The sequence below is a fragment of the Cetorhinus maximus genome, chromosome 1 (genome assembly GCF_964194155.1).
Source record: "Cetorhinus maximus chromosome 1, sCetMax3.hap1.1, whole genome shotgun sequence".
NCBI lineage: Eukaryota > Metazoa > Chordata > Chondrichthyes > Lamniformes > Cetorhinidae > Cetorhinus > Cetorhinus maximus.
This window is the reverse complement of record NC_135879.1, coordinates 143,509,042-143,533,484: the sequence shown is the minus strand read 5'-3', so window position 1 is coordinate 143,533,484 and position 24,443 is coordinate 143,509,042. Positions and strand designations below refer to the sequence as shown.

The 24,443-nt window shown below is 42.4% G+C and overlaps 1 protein-coding gene across 1 annotated transcript in view; it reads left to right on the top strand.

Moving 5' to 3' along the window:
• scfd2 (sec1 family domain containing 2) overlaps positions 1-24,443 on the top strand; it is a 361,104-nt gene that overhangs the window by 148,122 nt on the left and 188,539 nt on the right. Inside the window, exon 5 of the mRNA XM_078547836.1 lies at positions 4,403-4,652. Within this exon, the coding sequence (XP_078403962.1) occupies positions 4,403-4,652 (250 nt within the window). The remainder of the gene's footprint in view (positions 1-4,402; positions 4,653-24,443) is intronic.

The following is a 24,443-nucleotide window of genomic DNA, read 5'->3' as shown; positions in this document are numbered from 1 at the left end:
ATCGTGAATAACATGATCTTGGACTGTTTTACTGTATTTAAGCGTCATTTATACAGTAGAACGAAAGAAAGAAAGAAAAAGAATTTGCATTTATTTAAAGAATTTTTTTTTACTTCATTCACAGGATGTGGGCTTTGCTGGCTGGGCCAACATTTATTGCCCATCCCTAGTTTCCCTTGAGAAGGCGGTGCTGAGCTGCCTTCTTGAACCACTGTAGTCCATGTGGTGTAGGTAGACCCACTGAGCTGTTAGGGAGGGAGTTCCAGGATTTTGACCAGCACCAGTGAAGGAACGGCAATATATTTCCAAGTCAGGATGGTGAGTGACTTGGAGGGGAACTTCCAGGTGGTGGTGTTCCCATCTATCTGCTGCCCTTTTCCTTCTAGATGGTAGTAGTCGTGGGTTTGGAAGGTGCTGTCTAAGGAGCCTCGGTTAATTCCTGCAGTGCATCTTGTACCAGGTACACCCTGCTGCTACTGTGCGTCAACAGTGGTGGGAATGAATGTTTGTAGATGTGTTGCCTGGACGGTGTCAGGCTTCTTGAGTGTCGTGGGAGTTGCACTTATCCACACAAGTAGGGAGTATTCCATCACACTCCTGGCTTGTGCCTTGTAGATGGTGGACAGGCTTTGGGGAGTCAGAAGGTGAGTTACTCGCTGCAGGATTCATAGCCTGTGGCCTGCTCTTGTACCCACAGTATTTATATGGCTAGTCCAGTTCAGTTTCTGGTCAATGGTAACCCCCAGAATGTTGATAGTGGGGGATTCAGTGATGGTAATGCGATTGAGCATCATGGGGCAATGGTTAGATTCACTCTTGTTGGAGATGGTCATTGCCTGGCACTTGTGTGGCACGAATGTTACTTGCCAATTGTCCAACCCAAGTCCAGGTCTTGCTGCATTTGGACACGGACTGCTTCAGTACCTGAGGAGTGCCAAATGGTGCTGAACTCTGTGCAATCATCAGCGAACATCACCACTTTTGACCTTATGATGGAAGGAAGGTCATTGATGAAGCAGCTGAAGATGGTTGGGCCTAGGACACTGCCCTGAGGAACTCCTGCAGTGATATCCTGTAGCTGAGATGACTGACCTCCAACAACCACAACGATCTTCCATTGTTCTATGACTCCAGCCAGTGGAGATTTTTTCCCCCCTGATTCCCAATGTCTCCAGTTTTGCTAGGGCTCCATGATGCCACACTCGGTTTAATGCTGCCTTGATGTCAAGGGTAGTCACTCTCACCTCACCTCAGGAGTTGAGCTCTTTTGTCCATGTTTGAACCAAGGCTGTAATGAGGTCAGGAGCTGAGTGGCCCTGGAGGAACCCAAACTGGGTGTCAGTGAGCAGGTTATTGTTATGCAAGTGCCTCTTGATAGCACTGTTGATGACGTGTTCCATTACTTTACTGATGATGGAGAGTAGACTGATGGGGCAGTAATTGGCCAGTTTGGATTTGTCCTGATTTTTGTGTACAGGACATACCTGTGCAATTTTCCACATAGCTGTGTATTTGCCAGTGTTGTAGATGTACTGGAATAGTTTGGCTAGGGGCGCAGCAATTTCTGGAGCACAAGTCTTCAGTACTATTGCCAGAATATTGTCAGGGCCCATAGCCTTTGCAGTATCCAGTGCCTTCAGCTGTTTCTTGATATCACGTGGAGTGAATGGAATTTCCTGAAGAATGGCATCTGTGATGTTGTGGACCTCCGGAGGAGGTCGAGATGGATCATCAACTCGGCACTTCTGGCTGAAAATTGTAGCAAATGCTTCAGCCTTATCTTTTGCACTGATGTGCTGGGCTTCCCCCATCATTGAGGATGGGGATATTTGTGGATTCTCCTCCTCCAGTGAGTTGTTTAATTGTCCACCGCCATTCACAACTGGTTGTGGCAGGACTGCAGAGCTTAGATCTGATCTGTTGGTTGTGGGATCGCTTAGCTCTATCTATCACTTGTGCTGCTCTTGGCATGCCCTCCTGCACTTTTCATTGAACCAGGGTTGATCCCCTGGTTTGGTGGTATACGCTGGGTGGGATATGCTGGGCCAACACGATGGAGGGTATCCTCAATGTGAAGACGGGACTTCACAACCACTGTGCGTTGGTCACTCCTACCGATACTGTCATGGACAGATGCATCTGAGGCAGGCAGGTTGGTGAGGATGAGGTCAAATATGTTTGTCCCTCTTGTTCATTCCCTCACCACCTGCCGCAGACCCAGTCTAGTAGCTATGTCATTTAGGAGTCGGCCATCTCGGCCAGTAGTGCTACTGAGCCACTCTTGGTGATGGACATTGAGGAGCCCCATTCTGCACCCTTGCCACCTTGACTAGTCTGCCAATTTTGGCACTAGCTCCAAGATGGGGGGAGTTTGCTGGGTCGACAGGGCTGAATTTGCCGTTGTTGTTTCCGGTGCGTCGGTTGATACCGAGTGGTCCGTCCGGTTTCATTCCTTTTTTGAGACTTTTTATGGTTTGACACAACTGAGTAGCTTGCTAGGCCATTTCAGAGGGCGTTTAAGAGTCAACCACATGTAGGACAAATCAGGTAAGGACAGCAGATTTCCTTTCCTAAAGGACATTCGTGAACCAGATGGGTCTTTACAACAATCGACAATGGTTTCATGATCATCATTAGACTTTTAATTCCAGATGTTATGAATTCAGATTCCACCACCTGCCTTGGCGGGAGTCGAACCCAGGTCTCCACATCATTACCTTGGGCCTCTGGATTACTAGTCCAGTGACAATACCACCACGCCATCACCTCCCCCTGAAATGTTAACTCTGTTTCTCTCTCCACAGATGCTACCTGACTTGCTGAGCGTTTCCAGAGTTTTATGCTTTTATTTCAGCTTTCCAGCGTCTGCACTATTTTGCTTTTACATTTACATAGCCCCTTTAACATGCTCAGAACATCGCAGTGTTTGACAACTATAGATTATTTTTGACATGTAAGGCATGTTCTCGTCTGGCCAGTGTACTGGCCTCATCACTCCATCCTCATTTTCCAGGACCTCATCACCCTCATCCCCTTCGACTTTCTCATGTTCAAAGGGGACGCGCAGCTCTTCCATCTCCTCATCATCCAGGTCCTCCCCCTTTTTCATCACTGGGTTGTGTAGCATGCAGTAAGCCACAATGATGCGTGACACCCTCAGGATCATTATGATGTGCTCAATCAAACTCTGGGTTGCGCCATGAGCCCTGTTGTAACTTCTCTCAGCAGCAGTCTGAGGCCGCTGCTCGGGCGTCATCAGCCATGTCCTTTGCAGGTAGCCCTTGTCCCCGAGGAACTAACCCTGCAGCCTGCGTGGTTCGTGGAAGATGTCAGGGATTTGAGATCCGCTGAGGATGTACGAGTCGTGGATGCCCCTGGGGTATCTTGCACAATCGTGTATGATCTGTTTGTTATGGTCGCAGACCAGATGAACATTGAGAGAGTGGAAGCCTTTGCGGTTCCCATACTGGACTGCTTGTTGCCAGGGAGATTTAAGAGCCAGGTGAGTGCAGTCAATAGCACCCTGCACCTGTGGGAATCTGGAAATCTCAGAAAACCCCAATGTTCTTGCTTCCCGGCTTGCCTGATTTCTCAGAATTGACAAAGTTACGTGCCTTGGCAAAAATGGGCATCCGTGACCTTGGGGTGGAGGCTTGTGAGATCCTGCACAGTTCCCCAGTGGAGCCCTGGAAGGAGTCAATGCTATAGAAATTGAGTGCGGCAGTCACCTTCACTGCCACAGGCAGTGGATGCCCTCCGAGTCCCCGTGGCACCAAATCCTGCAGAAGCTGGCATATGTGAGTGACCAGTTCCCTTGACATGTACCTTCAATCAATATACTCACAAATTGATTTTTCTGGCTCAAAGAAGGTGATGTTCACTTGATCTAAATCATTGCCTCCCTTGTCTCTCATATATAAATAAATGCCTTTGGATGCTCTGATGTGATCCTGAACAGCTGAAACAATGCTCATGAATTATACAGTATTGCAACTCAGCACTTATATATTTATCATAGAGCACTGGTACAGCATTTAGTATTTAGTTACGAATTCTGGTCATCAACAGTTATAGTACAGTTACTTGGAAAATGACCTGGCTATTGAAAAAAATCCAATCCCCTATCTGCAACTTGTCTATTTAAAAAAATATCTTTGGTGTCATTCCATTTCACTTTATCTGAAATATGTGCTTCATTTTGCTTCACAACTGTTTTCTAGATATTTATTACTGTTAATATTGAGTGGCATTGGTTTAAGCTTCGATATGTGTGAGAGCAGTTTGGGGTATTTTGTACGGGAACTATTCGCATAAGAAAATTTATTCCAACTTGAAAAATACTTGAATTTAGTCACTACATTTTTTGCACTGAAATTGGAAACATTTCTGTTTTGTTTTTCAGACGCTTGGAGATTGTGATTTGTCTCGCGTTTTAACCCAATTTCTGCCTATGATCAAGTCCCACGGGGAAAGAGACTATCTTGATTACAACCCTGAAGAAATTCTTGTATTATTGATTTACATCTACTCTGTGGTTGGAGAGCCCAAGTTGGACAGCATCGTGTATAAAGCTGAACGTGAGGTCAAGAAAGCTTTGCTGCAGGCATTGTGTGATGAACCCAACTTTTCTGAACCACTTCAGGAAATAACAGGTGGGTTTGAACTCTATTGTATGCAGCCTGGACCAATGCTTAAAGCATTATAATACTGAAATCCCATCTAACGCATCCCAGTTTGACTGATGTTACACTTAGGCTTCCCTAGGGGAGTTCCATGATTCTTGATCAAAATGCCTTGGTGATAATGTGAAAGTCAGAAAGGACTTGGATGGCAGTGAAGCTATCCTCTGAGATCTAATGCTCTCCAGGATAGCATTGATGATGGAAAATGAGCAGGAGTAACTGGGAAACAGAAAATGAATCAAAATATATATTTTTTAAAAATATATTGCTGCATATTGAAGTGTGATGGCACAAGATTTGCAAAGTTAAAGGATATACTTTGTTTGAATTATGAACATGTCAACAAGGGAGCTAACATGTTTTATATTTATGTTGCTCTTTTACTTTTGTGTAATCTTTTAGGAAGAGAATTCCAGACGGAAGGAGCATAATTGCTGAAAGTTTAAAAATCTGAAAAATATTGAGCTAAAGTAAAGAACATCAAAAAAGCCTGAAAGAGAATTTTAAGCGCTGCTACTAATAGATATAAAGGAGAACTATATTCTGCTGAAATTGCCCCATAACCCTTAATGTTATCATGGAAGCTCTCTGTATATGTTTACTAGTGTGTGTCAGTTACCTAGTAGAGCAGCTGGTTTGAAGAATTTCTTTATGTACAGTTCTCCTTGTAGTGATTTGAAGAACAGATGCAGTGAATTGTAAGTAGTACTCCCCATTCAAGACATGACTGATATCAAACTTAACATGAGAGGGAGATCTGCATAATATGCTTGCTTAAGTGTAAAAGCAAAAAACTGCGGATGCTGGAAATCCAAGTGTGTCATTAATCATTTATTTAAAAGTGTGAAACCTGGTATAATTACTGACACCAGTAGGTAATTGGAGACCCCTCCCAGTATAGCATTTACTAACAAACAAAAATTAAAAATAACAGAGACCCTCTTTAAGATTCCAAAAATAATGCAGTGTTTGGGAGATTAATATTAGCAGTGTTATTTATAGTTATTTTAAGTACAGATAATTTCAGTGGCTGTTATGTTAAAAATCAAACAGTACATCGGCTGATGACTTACATTTTAATGTGTTCACATCTTTTCATTGTGGGAATTAGCTGATAATCTTGTCGGCTTTCCTCTAACAGCAGGTTTCTTTCCTTCCTAAAGCTACTTTTTCACTAAAAGACAACTGCTTTAAGGCAAAGATTGCCCATCAGGGAACAACCTTTTGTCTACTTGTCACCAAATGGGAACCTTTGGTATTAGCTACATGTTGTTTCACATCCTGGTGTTACTATACCAACCCTCAGGGCCCATTCTTTGTTGAAGATAGCTTATTGAGTCAATTGTTCATCTTTTAAACCCATTTCACTAAGCAGTAATACAAGCACATGAACAACATAGAACAATAAATATTAAGTGCTTTGCTACTTTGCAGAAATCACAACTCCTGCCACAGTACAAGGAAGAGGGAAACACAAATTTTCTCAATTGGACATATAATCTGTTAGCAAATATTAATTTTCACTTTATTCCCTTCAGAACAAAATGTGCTTTTGTTTGGTTGTTAGCCTCCCAGGTTTGTCCTGCAGTCCACAGGAATTAAATATTAATCTACAGGTGATTGCTGCAAGTAGCATGGGAGAAAAATTTATTTTAAAAAATTGTGTTTTTATTTTAAAAAAATTATTTGAATTTGCATTTTGATAGAAAGAATGAAGAGTGGCAAAATATAGGTTACAATTCTAAAGGAGTGCAGGAGCAGAGTGGGTATATGTGCATACATTGTTGAAGGTATCAGAACAGGTTGAAAAAGCATTTAAAAAGGCATATGGGATCTTTGATTCTATGAATAGAGGCAAAGAATACAAAAGCAAAGAAATTATGGTGAATCTGTATAAAATACTGGCCTCAGCTGGAACATTGTGTTCAGTTCTGGGCACTGCACCTTAGGAAGGATGTGAACGCTTTAGAAAAGATTTACAAGAATGGTTTCAGGGATGAAGGACTTCAGTTACATGGATAGGTTGGAGAAGCTGAGGCTGTTCTCCTTGGAAAAGAGAAGTTTGGGAGTTGTTCAAAACCATGAAGGGTCTGAACAGGGCAATTGGGAGAACTGTTCCCATTGGCAGAAAGATTGAGAATAAAGGGAATTTAAGGTGAATGGCAAACAAATCAAAGGCAACATGAGGAAAAACGTTTCTTTACACAGTGAGTGGTTAGGATCTAGATGCACTGCCTGAGAGTGTGGTGGAATCAGATTCAATTATGGCTTTCAGAAGGGAATTGGATAGTTATCTGAAGAGAAAAGATTTGCACAGCTATGGAAAAAAGGCCGGGGAATGGGACGGGACAAGTTGATCTTGCAGAGAGCTGGCATGGACACCTTTCTCCTCTATGCTGTAACCATTCTATACGAATATACAAATTAGGACTAGGAATGGTTCCAGGGATTAGGCCCCTAGACCCTGCTCTGCCAATCAATAAGATCATGGCTGATCTAATTGTGGCTTCAACTTCACAGTCCCACCTACCTCCGATAACCTTAGATTTTTGACTAACAAAGAAGTCAATCTATCTCTGCCTTAAAATTAAATGACCCTGCCTCCACTGTTCTCTGGGAAGAGAGTTCAAGGACTCTCACCCCTCTGAGAGAAAAAAATTCCCATCTCTGTCTTAAATGGGATACCCCTTATTTTTAAACTGAGCCTCCTAGTTCTAGTCTCTCCCATTAAGTGAAACATTCTTTCAGCATCCAACCTGTCAAGTCCCTTCAGGATTTTCTATGTTTCTTAAGGCCACCTCTCATTCTTCTAACCTCCAACTGATACATGCCCAACCTGTCCAACCTTTCCTCATAAGATAACCACCACCACCACCCCCCCACCCCCACCATCCCAGGTATAAGTCAAATGAACCTTTTCTGAACTGCTTCTAACGCACTTATATCCTTAAATAAGGAGACCAAAACTTTCACGGTACTCCAGACATGATCTCACCAATGCCCTATACAACTGGAGCAAAACATCATACTTTTATATTCCATTCCCTTTGCAATAAATAACAATATTCTGTTTGCCTTCCTTGCTGCACCTGCAATCTAACTTTTTCTTTTCTGATTCATGTACCAGGACACCCAGTTCCCTCTGTACCTCAGAGTTCTGTAATCTTGCTCCATTTAATTAATATGCTGCTTTTCTATTCTTCCTGCCAAAAAGGACAATTTCACATTTTCCCACATTATACTCCATTGATGCAATTAGTTATAAAAAATATTGGAAGTGGGACAGAAGGCTTTTTGATTAACAGTCAAAAATCATCTAATTGGGTAATGAAGAATGCTTTGCCAATTATGAAGCGAACAATGTAGAGGAACATGACAATTGCATGTCAGGGAGTGTGGGGAAGGTGGTTAGAGGTGGGAAATCATGCAATGAAACCTCCAGGAACATCTTAACCAGAGTTAGCAACCCAACTTTGCATTGTAGGTAATAGTGTTTTACTTTAAAGGAAAAAAAATTGCATTTTTATACTACCTGTCATGACGTTTGAAGTTCCAAAGTGCTTCACAACTGAGTTTATTACTTGACATGGTTTTCAATGCAGCTCTGTCAAAAATTGTCAGAAGGTGGGTTTTCAAATTGGTGAGAAAGCTGAATTAGACGCTAATCCTTATGCAAAGTTTTATTGACTTGACATTTTGTTAACTCAGCATATTCAACAGATTAGCACGTGAAATCACTTTAAATTCTACTTAAGAGGCCAAACTGGCTCAGTCTACCTATCTCAACTGAATGTCTGGTACGAGAGGAATAATTTAAACTTATTGTACTTGACTTTCAGATATTGAAAGCAGATACTATCCCACAATGAGCACTTGAGACAGCTGGATTGTAAAGCATCGGAAATAGGAGCTGGAGTAGGCAATTTGGCCCCTCAAGCCTTCTCTGCCATTCAACTAGATCATGGCTGATTTTCTACCTCAACGCCATTTTTCTGCACTATCCCCACATCCCTTGATATCTTTAATATCTAGAAATCTGTCACCCTCTGTCTTGAATATACTCAATGACTGAGCCTGCATAGCACTCTGGGGTAGAAAATTCCAAAGATTCACCACCAAGTGAAGAAATTCCTCCTCATCTCCCTTCTAATGGCCTACTTCTTATTCTGATACTAAAGAGGTTGCAGGTTCATCCTTGAAGAGAATTTTTTGTTCAGAATATACTCTTTTTTTATATTGAGAAATAAATACAATTTGAAAATTTTCAACTGAGCCAGGTCAGGTCTCCTTGCTGTTCAGCATTGACATTGCTGGAAGCAATTTGGCTTGCAACTTCAGATTGGATTTGGAGCCATTTTGGAACTGCCTAACGCTGTGAAACATGTTGCTGAGTCAGTATGCAGTTAGTGCAGCTAGAAGCATTTGTTTCACCTCCCACACCAATCTGAAGTTACAGCCCATATAGAAATTAAGAAACTGACCTGCGTTGATTCCATCTATGTCTTCAATAGGGCTGGCTCGTGGCAGAGACCTGTTCAGAGCAGAACACTGATATGAAAATGAATAATGTTTTAGTATAATTACAAAATTATATTGAATAAATGATACTTCTGCTAAATTTCCTGTATCTTTTAAATGCTCTGATTGCACATTGTTGCCAATTTAAAATAACGGATGAGACTAGTACTCACAACCTAAAAAAAAGTTAATCCTTTAAACCAATTAAATTCCAATTTCAAACCACCTCTTTCTCAAGAGAGCTAGTGCAGAGAAGCTCAACTTTTAACGTGGACCTTTCTTGGGATGTCACACGCTTTCACTTTCATTTTGTACATTCTCTTAATTTGTCCTTAAATTCTCTTCCCTGAGACTATCTGAATATCCCCCCTACAGTCTAGCTTTAAGATCAGGTGAAAGAAGGGACTTGAAGCACCAGTCTCAGATATCTTCAGATATGCTGCAAGTTCAACTGAAACTGTCCTGTTTCTGGCAATTGCCTCTATTATGATCAGCCCACTATTCTAAGCTGCCACCCATAAGAATCATATCCACCCCAAGATTTATGATTAATTTATAGTCTTTTTATTGCCAGCTTAGATTTGCTATCAAGACGTCGGGGCCCGCTCGCCGACGTGTAAAATGACACGCGGTGACGTTGGGCGTGCGTCCTGACGTCACCCCGTGTCATTTAGATTTTCAGTTCAGCGGGCGTGCAGCCAAGTCAGCTGCGCACCCGCCAACCTGTCAATGACCTATTAAGGCCATTAAAAAAGTAATTAAAATGATTAATGGTGCCCATCCAAGCCTTAATTGGCCCACTCACATGAAATGGCGGCGCGCCCCTGACTGGGGGCGCCGATTGGGAACCAGCCCACTCCCACACAACTCCCCCCAACGGGGGGAAGATGCTGCCCATTGGCTTGGATAGGGAATTGATTTTGAGGTAGAGAGTAGGGAGTAGAGAGTATTTTCTGAAACTGGCAGAATATGACTAGTGGTGTCTCCCAGAATCTCTACTGGAGCATCAGCCTTTCACAATATTTATGAATGACCTGGAGAGAGCCATATATCCAAGTTTGCTGATGACACTAAGGTGGCACAATAAATGTCAGATGGGATAGAAAATTGCAAAGGGACATTGATAGATTGAGTGGACAAAACCGTGGCAGATGAAATGCAGTGTGGGAAAGTGTGAGGTCATCAATTTTGGACCTAAAGAAAATTAGATCAGGGTGTTTTCTAAATTGCGAGAAGCTAGGAACAGTGATGAGTAGAGAGATTTAGGGGTTCAAGTACAGAATTCACTAAAAGCTAGTGGGCAGGTACAAAAGGCTAATGGAATATTGATCTTTATCTCCAGGATTGGATTGCGAAATGATGGAAGTTGGGTTACAGCATTAGAGAACACATCTGGCATATTACATTCGATTCTCGGCACCTCAAGAAGGAGATATTTTCCTTGGAAGACGTACAGTGCAGATTCACCAGAATAAAACCCGGGATGAACTAGACTAGACTAGACTAGATGGACTAGGCATAGACTTGACTTGTATTCCCTTAGGAACATAGGAACAGGAGTAGACCATTTAGCCCCTCGAGTCTGTTCCATTATTCAATGAGATCTTGGCTGATCAGCAACTTGACTCCATATCCCTTTGCCGCATATCCCTTACTACTTTTTGGATAACAAAAATCGATCAATCTCTGATCTAACATTTACAATTGATCAAATATCAATTATCATTTACAGAAGAAAGTTCCAAACTTCTCCTACCTTTTATCTGCAGAAGTGTTTCCTAAAGACAAAAACAGAATTACCTGGAAAAACTCAGCAGGTCCGGCAGCATCGGCGGAGAAGAAATCAGTTAACGTTTCGAGCCTTCATGGCCCTTCGGCAGAACTGAAGCATAGTTAGGAGAAGGGAGAAATATAAACTGGTTTAAGGTTGGTGGGGGGGGGTGGGGGGAGAGACGTTGAGGGTGTGGTGATTGTGGAGAATCAAAAGATGTCACAGACAAAAGGGTCAAAGAGGTGTTGAAGGTGGTGATATTTGTCTAAGAAAAGTGCTAATTAAGAATGGAAGACAGGATATTCAAAGTACAGCTCTAGTGGGGGTGGGGTGGACAGACTAACAAGGTTTTAGTTTTAGATTTAAAAATAATGGAAATAGGTGGGGAAAGAAGAATCTATATAAATTATTGAAAAAAAAGGGGGGAGAAACGGGGAGGGGATGGGGGGAGGGGGAGTTTAAGATCTAAAGTTGTTGAATTCAATATTCAGCCCAGAAGGCTGTAAAGTGCCTAGTCGGAAGATGACGTGCTGTTCCTCCAGTTTGCGTTGGGCTTCACTGGAACAATGCAGCAAGCCAAGGACAGACATGTGGGCAAGAGAACAGGGTGGAGTGTTAAAATGGCAAGCGACAGGGAGGTTTGGGTCTTTCTTGCGGACAGACTGCAGGTGTTCTGCAAAACGGTCGCCCAGTTTGCGTTTGGTCTCTCCAATGTAGAGGAGACCGCATTGGGAGCAACGAATGCAGTAGACTAAGTTAGGGGAAATGCAAGTGAAATGCTGCTTCACTTGAAAGGAGTGTTTGGGCCCTTGGACGATGAGGAGAGAGGAAGTGAAGGGGCAGGTGTTGCATCTTCTGCGTGGGCATGGGGAGGTGCCATAGGTGGGGGTTGAGGAGTAGGGGGTGATGGAGGAGTGGACCAGGGTGTCCCGGAGGGAACGATCCCTACGGAATGCCGTCAGGGGGGATGAAGGGAAGATGTGTTTGGTGGTGGCATCATGCTGGAGTTGGCGGATATGGCGGAGGATGATCCTTTGAATGCGGAGGCTGGTGGGGTGATAAGTGAGCACAAGGGGGACCCTATCATGTTTCTGGGAAGGAGGAGAAGGCGTGAGGGAGGATGCGCGGGATATGGGCCGGACACGGTTGAGGGCCCTGTCAACGACCGTGGATGGAAAACCTCGGTTAAGGAAGAAGGAGGACATGTCAGAGGAGCTGTTTTTGAAGGTAGCGTCATCAGAACAGATGCGACGGAGGCGAAGGAACTGAGAGAATGGGACGGAGTCTTTACAAGAAGCGGGGTGTGAGGAGCTGTAGTCGAGGTAGCTGTGGGAGTCGGTAGGCTTGTAATGGATATTGGTGGACAGTCTATCATCAGAAATTGAGACAGAGAGGTCAAGGAAGGGAAGAGAAGTGTCAGAGATGGACCATGTGAAGATGATGGAGGGGTGGAGATTGGAAGCAAAATTAATAAATTTTTCCAGGTCCCGACGAGAGCATGAAGCAGCACCGAAGTAATCATCGATGTACCGGAGAAAGAGTTGTGGGAGGGGGCCGGAGTAGGACTGGAACAAGGAATGTTCCACATACCCCATAAAGAGACAGGCATAGCTGGGGCCCATGCGGGTACCCATAGCCACACCTTTTATTTGGAGGAAGTGAGAGGAGTTAAAGGAGAAATTGTTCAGTGTGAGAACAAGTTCAGCCAGACGGAGGAGAGTAGTGGTGGATGGGGATTGTTGGTGCCTCTGTTCAAGGAAGAAGCTAAGGGCCCTCAGACCATCCTGGTGGGGGATGGAGGTGTAGAGGGATTGGACATCCACGGTGAAGAGGAAGCGGTTGGGGCCAGGGAACTGGAAATTGTTGATGTGACGTAAGGTGTCAGAGGAATCACGGATGTAGGTGGGAAGGGACTGGACAAGGGGAGAGAGAAGGGAGTCAAGATAACGAGAAATGAGTTCCGTGGGGCAGGAACAGGCTGACACGATCGGTCTGCCAGGACAGTTCTGTTTGTGGATTTTGGGTAGGAGGTAGAAGCGGGCCGTCCGAGGTTGGGCGACTATCAAGTTGGAAGCTGTGGGAAGTTTAGATTATGCCCCATAGTCCTAGACTTCCCAAACACTGTAAATAGTTTCTCTCTATTTACCTTATCTGTTCACCTTAATATCTTGAAATCTTCAATCAACCCACTTCTTAACTTCCTAAATTCCAGGTAGTACAACATGAGTTTGTGTAATCTTTCCTCTTAATTTAATCCTTGAAGGCCAGGTATCATTCTGTTAAGCCTACACTGTGCTCCCTCCAAGGCCAAGATATCATTCCTAAGGTGTGGTACCCAGAACTGCTCACAGGGCTCCATGTGTATTCAAACCAGTTATTTTTATAAATGAAACAAGACTTCTACCCTTTTGTAGTCTCGTCCTCTAAATACAAAGCCCAGCATTCTATTAGGCTTTTTGGTTATTTTCCTATGCCTGTTCATGAAATTTTAATGATCTATGTACCTGGACCCCCAAGACTCTTTGCATCTTGACTGTTTCTAGCTTTTCACCATTTACAAAGTACTGTGTTCTATCCTTTCCAAAGTGGATGACCTCACATTTGCCTTCATTGAAATCCATTGGCCACAGTTTTGCCCATTCACTTGGATCTATCAATTTCTCTTCATAAATTTTGTACTTCAATTTGTACTGCTTACAGTGCCACCTATCTTTGTATCATTGGCTTTCTATCTCGTCACCTAAGTTGTTAATAAATGTGATGGATAGTTGAGGCCCCAACACAGATCCTTGTGGAGCACTACTAGTCAAATCCTACCAATTAGAGTCCCTGCCCATTAACCCTACTCTCTGTCTCCTGCAGCTCAGCCAATTTCCTAACCAGGTCAATAATTTGCCTTCAATTTCATGTGCTTCATTTTAGCTAGCTAGCAATCTCTTATGAGGGACTTTATTAAATGCCTTCTGGAAGCCCATATTAATAACATCTATAGACATTCCCCTGCTCGGTGCTTTAGTCACCTCTTCAAAAAAAATTCAGCTTTGATCTACCTTTTACAAATCCATGCCGGCGCCCTCTAATTAGCTGAAAACTTTCAAGATATTCAATCACCCTATCCTTAATTAAAGAATCTAGTAACTTCCTAACAACAGAATTTAGGCTAACTGGTCTATAATTCCTTGGTTTTCTTCTATCGCCTTTCTTAAGTAGTGTGATGGAGCCAGATTCAACCATGGTTTTCAAAAATGAATTGAATAATTATCTGAAGAAATAAAATTTGCAGAGCTACAGGGAAAAGGAAGGGGAGTGGTATTAGGTGAGTTGCATTTGAAGAAAGCCAGCATAGACGTAACAGACTGAATAGCCTCTTTCTTTGTTATAACCATTGTATGATTCCATGACGTGCAATCTTCCAATCTAAAGCAATGGTTCCCTAGAGAACTTTGGAAGATTACAGTTAGAGCATCTGTAATATGTTCTCACCTACTTCCTTTAAAACCCTGAGATGGAAACTATTTGGTCCTGGGGATTTGTTACTCTTTAGTGCCATTATTTTCTTCATTACTGTTATTTTGCTTACATTAATTTTGGTGAGTCCCTGTCCCTGATTCATATTGGTTTCCTTGGGGCTTCTGGCATGCTGACCTCTTCCTCCACTGAATACTGATGCAATGCAATTATTCAACACATCCACCATTTCCTTATTTTCATTTGAAAATATCACCCCATGTTAGCAGTTGTTAAGGGAACCACATTGCTCTTGGCCACCCTCTTTTTCCTGATATAATTGTAAATAAAATTGTTTTGATTTTGGTATCCCTTACAACCTTCTTTTTGTAATTCCTTTTGTAGCTCTTACTACCTGTTTTATCACCCTTTGCTGTTCTTTGTATCTTTCCCATTGCCAGATCTGTCCTATTTTTTGCATTTCTAAGGGATAATCTAATTGAGATATTTAAGATGATGAATTGATTTCACTGGGTAGATTGAGAGAAACCAATTCAATACCTCTGGTGGATGAGTCCTGAACAAGGGAACATAACTTTAAAATTAGAGCTAGGCAGTTGAAGTTCTGGAGGAACTTCTTCACAAAAAGGACATTGAAAACGTGGAATTATCACCCTCAAAAAGCTTTTGAGAGTAGGTGAATTGAAAATTTCAAAATTGAGATTGATGGATTCTTTTTAGGCAAGGGTTTTAAGGATTCTAGAACCAACATGAGTACATAGAGTTGAGATAGATCAGTCATGATCTAATTACATGGCAGAATAGGTTTGAGGGGCTGAATGACCTAATCCTAATTCCTACAATCTTCTGTTTTATGCTGAATAGTGCATCATTCTAAATCATTTGGTACCTTGAAAAATGGCCATCTTGATTTGCCAGTTCCCAAGTTCTCTAGAGGATAGTCTAGGGGAAAAAATCAGATGTCTTTTTTGCTTTGGAAGGACAGATTTCTCTAGTTTGGGTTTCAGGAATTTTGGAGATGGTGCATTACTACCAACCTTGTGTATTCAGAACAGTTTTAGGTCGCACATATGAACAAGAACTACAGCTGGAGGAGCCTGGCACTGATTCTGGGATAACCGAGTTCACAGTGTTATCTTAAGAGCAATTCTCGCACCATGATTAGCATGCCTGGACCTGGTGAATGTTAGGAATGTGGTTAGCCATTAATTTCCTTCAAACTTTGATAAATAGAATGCCTTGAAAAGGGCATTGAGAAAAATGACCAGTTCATAGCTTTTTGAATAAATTATGTTATTGGCCTCACAGATTTAGAGGTTCAGAGGTCTATTGATTTAAGGCATGTTCTCAGAATGATATATTATTACCTGTACATATTAAGCATATAGTTAATTGACACATCCAATCCTTGCCACTGTTTATATACCTATTATTTGATGTAGAACTTCTGCCCTAATTCTGACAAAAAGCTCGGTCCTGTAATTGGATTATTTAATATTGATAAATACAATGTGATCTATTTTTGGAGAGGAATTCCAAGCATTTATATACCATGCAGGTTCCAATGATTAGGACAGCTGAGTCGTAAAAGGACCTGGGTGCTATTGTTCATGAGTCATTGAAAGTCCATGACCAATATCATGAGGCTGGTGTGAGGATAAAAAAGTGCAACCTTTAACTTGTACAAGGCTTTGGTCTGATTGAATCTAGGATACTTTACATAGTCTTGGTCCCTTGGTGGGGGATATTAAGGCCTGTAAAACATTTAAAGGAAGACCAGTTGATTGACACCCTAGGTTGATGGTTCTTAGTTTTCAGGACAGGCTTGGAGAGCTGATAAAAACAAAAAACTACTGCTGAGAACCGGTTACTTAAACAAAGTTAGATTAGGTGCCAAGAAGTTTTTCTTTTCGCAGACTTATCGACCTCTGGAAAGTGTTGCAATGAGTATAGTTTTGCTCCAAGGGAGCTGAATAGATTCCTGCAACAGGAAGACATGTTGAGTTGTTGTAGAAGGTAAGTGTATTGACAGGGATAGTGACACCATGCAACATCATCTGGAGAGGAATTTCCAAGAATTTATTCCCAAATTAACCTATAGTTTGTTCTCTGATTTGCCTAACCCAGGGTCTGGTGATTTATTTTCATCCTTTTTGCATTATCGCTGAAGACCAATTTCACCCCCCTGAGCATCTAATTTCCATTTGAGCACCAGGCTTGATTCCTAGCCTGGTGGAATATCTATGTTTGTTTGCTTTGAGGAAAGTCAGCCAGAAATGCCCAACGGATTTGTCATCTGAGTAGGTCTTTTCTGGCCAGCAAAAAGTTTCTGTCAGGCTACTATGGCCTTGCATCATTAGAAACATCTCCTAAGAAAGCAAATGTATTTAAGTTTTATCTTCCGTTTTTGGAGGCTGATGTAGAGAGAGAGTACCTTGCATTAAAGTTTATCTCTTCTCTCCCCTCTTGAAGGGCCTTGGGGGACACTCCTTTTCCTGGCCCTTAAGCAGTGCTGGAACAGTCGCTTATCCTGGGGAGCTGGCGGCTCCCGTTGACTTTTCGATGCCAAGTTTCCCAACAGTTAATTTCAAATCAAGCTCTCAGTTATACTTTAGTAGCATCCCTAAAGTTTGTGAATTTAGGAGAAAAAAATGGCCGGGCGTCCTTTTAGATATGGAAGAACCTTTTTTGGCAAACAGAGTGTCATAGAAATTTGAAGCATTGGAAAATTCCATCACATTTGTGCAGTCTCACTGCGAGAGCAATCCAAAACTACATATCTTCTACCACTTTACATATTTATCAATTATTCCCTTAAAAGATGCAATGGATTCTGCCTCAGCCACCCCTTCTGTGTAAAGCTTTTTCTTGTAGCCTGTCTACTATCTCTCATGGTGGCAATTTTAAATTGGTGACCCCCCCCCTCATCACAGGCTCCCCATCAGAAGAAACCTTCTTCCTCTACTTACCCTAACAAAATCCATTATAATTTGAAAGAAAAATAAATCTCCTGTTGACTTCCTTAGTTCCAGTGTAGAAATAGTATAAGCCTCTTCACTGTAGCTATAGTCTCCCATCCTGATGAGTCTATGATTTATGCTCTCCATACTTTTAGTGAGCTCCAGTACAGATTAAGACCTGATACCCAAGTTAGACTGCCACTTTTGCAACAGTGTGCACCTGAAAGCACTTCACACCATCATGAACATGACAGTCCAGCTGCAGCCTATGCAGGAAACAAATAACAAAGCAAATTGTATCTGTGGGTGTTGGATGATCCTATTTTATTAGTGGTGGAAGACAAGTGGGAGTTGGAGTGTAATTCCTAATGGACACTGTCCAAGAATAAAAATGTCAAAAGTGTGATTTAAATTGGGTTTGTTGGTCTGCAGAAGCAATTAGTTTTGCTGTTTATTGTTAAATAGTGGACAATAATTACCAAGTGCGTGTTGAGACTCCAGTGTTCTTTTTTCAACCCACTTGTGAGCAACCAATTACTGCCCACTGACTGAGCAATATTCCCCTGTGTAGCTGAAGTGTGAGAGTTATGGGACAGTCTTCAAAAATAATGAGGTTTCTGCTCTGCTTTACCCTTTCTTGTCCAGACATAGAAGCCAAACACTTCCCCTGAGCCTAATGAATAACAATCAAAATGAGGCATTTGAGTTTTCAAACTATAATAGCAAATTAAATTCGTAATTTATAGGGAAAAGTGACTGTGTATTTCCTGGATGTACAGCTCACAAATACGTTTTTTAAATGTCTATTGTTTTAATATAATTTCAAAGCAAAAGGTCATTCCCCCAGCAAAATCAGTTTTCTTAATCAGCAAAAGGAATCAATTAAGCCTTTTAAAAAAAAATGTTGGACCTGCCTGTAGAGAGTAACTAATGATTACCTTGTAAAGTTTCTATAAAATATAGCACAAAGATAATTAATATAATCCTGTTTATGGACAAAAAGTTGGGGTGTGGGACTAGATATGACTGCTCTTTCAAAGAGCCAGCACAGGCACAGCAGGCTGAATGCCCTTCAGTGTTGTACATTTCCATGAATATAAATATTATTTAAAATGTAGAGTTATTCAAAGCATTGTAACCTTATTTTAAATGCATATATTTTTCTTCTCTGCCTTCCCATTTTCTAAACTATATTTACCTTGCCAAATTAGGTTTCTTTGTCTGATCCCCTAATGTAAAGTGACTTACTTGACTCAGGGAGGCAATCTGTTTTTAAGCTTCAGTATTTAATGTTTTGTCTACAGTTATACAGGAGTGACGGAGGATGAGCCTATCCCATCAGGTAGGCATCTGTGTGGGCATATTCAGACCAACTAAAATACCAATGACATCCCCTGTGACTGTGATCATAATGCATTGGCCTTTCCTGCATCCCCATTCTGTCCGCGATCTTCAAGAAAGAACTTTTGTCCGTGTGGTGGCTTTCACGATCTCTGGACACCTCAAAGTGGTTCATAGCCAATTAGGTATTTTCAAGTGTAGCCACTTTGTAATGTAGGATATTCTGGCAGCTAATTTTCACACACAAGGTCCTCAAACAGCAAAGAGATAAATGGTAAGGTATTCTGTTTTTGGTGTTGCTGGAGAGGGATAAATGTTGACCAGGACATCAAAAGAAATCTGTTGCTCTTCGTCAAATAGTGCCATGAGAGGCTCGATGGGGCCTTGGTTTAATGTCACATAAATAAATACGTATGATCTGATAGTCATTACAAAGACATGGTTGTAAGATGATAAAGGCTGGCACCTAAATATCCAAGGGTACGTGACATTTCAGAAGGACAGGAAGCTAGGAAAAGCTGGAGGGGTAGCTCTGTTGATTAAGGATGACATTAGTAAAATACAGAGAGATGACAGTACTAAAGATCAAGATGTGCAATCTGCTTGGGTAGAGATAAGAAATAGTAAAGGTAGGAAGTCCCTTGTGGGAGTAGATTATAGCCCCCAAAAAGTAACTACACTGTTATTACTGCAGCAACAACAGGAAGAAATAACAGGGACTTGAGAAAGTACAGTGATGACCGTGGGTGAATCAAATTGGCAAAGGTAATGTGGAAGATGAGTTCACGGAGTGTTTTGGGACAGTTTCTTAGAGCAGCACATTCTAGAGCCAACCAGAAAGCAGGCTATTCTAGATCTGGTAATGCGCAATGAGTCGGGATTAATTAATGACCTCATGGTCAAAACACCCCTAGGCAGCAGTGATCATAACATGTTTGAATTTCGCATTGAGTTTGAGGGAGAGAAGAGTGAGTAGAAAATTAGTGTTTTCAATTTAAATAAGGGCAGTTGAGGGTATGAAAACAAAGCTGGCTAAAGTGAACTGAGAAATTAGGTTAAGGGATAGGTCAGTAGAAATGCAGTGGCAGACATTTAAGAAGATATTTCAAAACACTCAGCAAAGATACATTCCAGTGAGAAAAAAAAAAGATTCCAGGGGCAGGCGCACCATCCATGACTAACTAAGGAAGTTAAAGATAGTATTAAATTGAAAGAAAAAACATACAATTCTGCAAAGATTAGTGGCAAATGAGAAGAATAGACAGAATATTTTTTAAAAAGCAAAGAGTGACATGAAGAGTGTTCAACAAAGAGTGCAGGAGGGCATGCCAGGAGCAGCACCAGGCGTACCTAAAAATGAGGTGTAAACTTGGTGAAGCTGCAATGCATCCTATTTGCATGCAAGTAGTCCTAAGCAGCAAGCAATAGATAGAGCTAAGCGACTCCACAACCAGCAGATCAGATCTAAGCTCTGCAGTCCTGCCATATCCAGTCGTGAATAGTGGTGGACAATTGAACTTACTGGAGGAGGTGGCTCGATAAATATCCCCATCCTCAATGAAGGGGGAGTCCAGCGCATCAGTGCAAAAGACAAGGCTGAAGCATTTGCAACAGTCTTCAACCAGAATTGCCGGGTGAAAGATCCATCTCGGCCTCATCCAGAGGACCCCAGCATCACAGATGCCAGTCTTCAGTCAATTAGATTCACTCCGCATGATAGCAAGAAATGGCTGAAGGCACTGGATATTGCAAAGGCTATGGGCCCTGACAATATTCCAGCAATAGAACTGAACTCCAGAGGTGAGGTGAGAATGACTACCCTTGACATCAAGGCAGCATTTAACCGAGTGTGGCATCAAGGAGCCCTAGCAAAACTGGAGTCAATGGGATCAGGGTGAAAACTCTCCGCTGGTTAGAGTCATGCCTAGCGCAAAGGAAGATGGTTGTAGTTGTTGGAAGCCAATCATCTCAGCTCCAGGACACCACTGCAGGAGTTCCTCAGGGTAGCTTCCTAGGTCCAATCATCTTCAGCTGCTTCATCAATGGCCTTTCTTCCATCATATGGTCAGAAGTGGGGATGATCGCTGATGATTGCACGATGTTCAGCACCATTCACAACTCCTCAGATACTGAAGCAGAGCATGTCCAAATGCAGCAGGACCTGGACAATATCCAAGCTTGGGCTGACAAGTGGCAACATAGGAACATAGAAACAGGAGAAGGCCATTCAGCCTGTCGAGCCTGCTCCGCCATTCGATGTGATCATGGCTGGTCAAACACTTCAATGCCTTTTACCCACACTATTCCATAACATCCCCACTTCTGACCTCATGATGGAAGGATGGTCAAATGCTGCTGTGATGTGAAGGGCAGTGACTCTCACCTCACCTCTGGTGTTCAGCTCTTTTGTCCATGTTTGAACCAAGGCTGTAATGAGGTCCGGAGCTGAGTGGCCCTGGTGGAACCCAAACTGAGCATCAGTGAGCAGGTTATTGCTAAGCAAATGCCGCTTGATAGCACTCTCGATGACTACTTCCATCACTTTTACTGATGGGGCGGTAACTGGCCGGGTTGGATTTGTCCTACTTTTTGTGTACAGGGCATAACTGGGCAATTTTCTACATTGCTGGGTTGATGCCAGTGTTGTAGCTGTACTGAAGCAGTCTTCAGTATTATTGCTGGAATATTGTCAGAGCCCATAGCCTTTGCAGTATCCGGTGCTTTCAGCCATTTTTGAATATTACGTGGAGTGAATCAAGCTGGCTGAAGTCTGGCACCTATGATGCTGGGGTCTTTTGGAGGAGGCAGAGGTGGATCATCCACTTGGCACTCCTGGCTGAAGATTGTTGCAAGTGCTTCAGCCTTATCTTTTGCGCTGCTGTACTGGGCTCCTCCATCATAGAGGATGGGGATATTTGTGGAGCTTCCTCCTCCTGAGAGTTGTTTAATCGTCTTCCACCGTTCGTGACTAGATGTGTCAGGACTGCAGAACTTAGATCTGATCCGTTGGTTGTGGAATCGCTTAGTTCTATCTATCACTTATTGGTGACACTGTTTGGCATGCAAGTAGTCCTGTGTTGTAGTTTCACCAGGTTGACACCTCATTTTTAGGTATGTCTGGTGCTGTTCCTGGCATGCCTTACTGCACTCTTCATTAAACCAGGGTTGATGCCCTGGCTTGATGGTAATGTTAGAGTGGGGGATATGCCGGGCCATGAGGTTGCAGCTTGTGTTTGAGTACAATTCTGCTGCTGCTTTTGGCCCACAGTGCCTCATGGATGCCCAATCTTGAGTTGCTAGATCTGTTCGAAACCTATCCCACTTATCAAGGTGATAGTGCCACACAACACGATGGAGGGTATCCTCAGTGTGAAGATGGGACTTCGTCTCCACAAGGACTGTGTGCTGGTTACTCCTATTGATACTGTTATGGACAGATGCATCTGCGGCAGGCAGGTTGGTGAGGATGAGGTCAAGTATGGTTTTCCCTCTTGTTGGTTCCCTCACCACCTGCCACAGACCCACTCCAGCAGCTATGTTCTTTAGGACTCGGTCAACTTGGTCTGTGGTGCTTAACATGGAGAGCACTGATTCATCAGCTCGGGTGGACAGTACATGCTAATCAGCAGGAGGTATTCTTGCCCATGTTTGACCTGGCGCCATGAGACTTAATGGGATTTGGTGTCGATGTTGAGGACTCTCAGGGCAACTCCCTCTCAACTTTATACTACTGTGCCTGGAATAAATGCTACTGGAAAGGCCACGTGTGATGGTCACACTCGCTGAATCATATCTTACAGACAATGTCAGGCTGTTGCTTGACTAGTCTATGGGACAGCTCTCCCAATTTTGGCACAAGCCTTCAGATGTTAGTAAGGAGGTTTTTGAAAGGTCGACTGGGCTGAGTTTGCCGTTGTTGTTTCTGATGCTTAGGCCTGTCCAGTTCCATTCCTTTTGGGCTTTTTAGAGGTTTGATACAACTGAGTGCCTTGCTCGGCCCTTTCAGAGGGCATTTAAGAGTCAACCACATTGCTGTGGGTCTGGAGTCACATGTAGGCCAGACCAGGTAAGGGCAGTAGATTTCCTTCCCTGAAGAGCATTATTGAATCAAATGAGCTTTTACGATAATCGATACTGGTTTCATGATCACTATTAGATTTTTTAATTCCAAATTTTTATTGAATTCAAATTTCACCATATGCCATGGTGGGATTTAAACCTGGGCCCCCAGAGCATTACTGAGTCTCTGGATTACTAGTCCAGTGACAATACCACTACACCACTGCCTACCCCATAAAGATGTAATGAATGGAGTGATACAGGGCATTGACTTGGATGACAAGACTGAATGTCTGGTTGCTAAATTTGCTGATGACCCAAAGATAGATAGGAAAGTAAGTTGTGAAGAGGATGTAAGGAGTGGTAAAGGGATATAGATAGGTTGTGAGTGGGCAAAAATTTGGCAGATGGATTATAATGTGGGAAAGTGTGAACTTGTCCATTTGGCAGGAAGAATAGAAAAGCAGCACATTTAAATGGGGAGAGATTGCAGAACTCTGAGGTACAGAGGGATCTAGGTGTCCTGGCACATGAATCTCAAGTTTGTATGCAGATACAGCAAGAGATTTGGAAGACAAATGGAATGCTGCCATTTATTGCAAGGGGAATAGAATATAAAAATAGGGATGTTTTGCTAGAGTTGTATAGGGCAATGGTAAGACTACATTTAGAGTACTGTGTACAGTTTTGGTCTCCTTATTTAAGAAAGGACATAACTGCATTAGAAGCAGTTCATAGAAGGTTCACTCAACTGATTCCTGGGATGGGGAGGTTTTCCTATGAGGAAAGATTGGACAGATTGGACTTGTATCCATTGGAGTTTAGAATATTGAGAATTGATCTTATTGAAACATGTAAGATCCTGAGGGGACTTGACAGGGTGGACGCTGAAAGGATGTTTTCCCCTTGTGGGTGAGACTAGAACTAGGGGATACAGTTTAAAAATAAGGGGTCTCCCATTTAAGACAGAGATGAGTTTTCTCCCAACGGTCATGAGCCTGTGGAATTTTTCCTCAGAGAGCAGTGGAGGCAGATCATTGAATATTTTAAAGGATGAGGTAGATGGATTCTTGACTAACAAGGGAGTCTAAGGGTATTGGGGGTAGGCAGGAAAGTGGAATTGAGGTCATAATCAGATCAGAGTATGCTGGCCCAGCCAGAATATGTGTATGTTCATATCATAAACAATGACAACAACTTGTACTTATACAGCATCTTAACATTGATTAAATGAAGTTTACGCATAAATACACGACAGAAATTTGTCATTTCTCACTGGTTTTAATAAGGTGAATCGGAGCTGATATTTACCAAAACCTTTGTTAGTAAGAACCTTTCAATTCTTGACCATATGTGTTGCTTCTGGCATTATGTTTAATATCAATGTTTATAATAGGAAACCCATACACAAATATGGCTAACCTAACTTGTCGATAAATCACTTCAAATTGCTGTAAAATGGTAGATTTTTCTGGCACGCAAGGAGACCACCACATTGTGCTGGCGCTTCATTAGAAAAATCCAAATTAATCCCATTTATACTTTTCTCCCACCTTACTTAATGATGTCTCAGGACTGAAGTTACAGTGGATGATCAGGCAAACCACAGCAGAAATTCTAACCAACCAAATGTCCACATCCTGA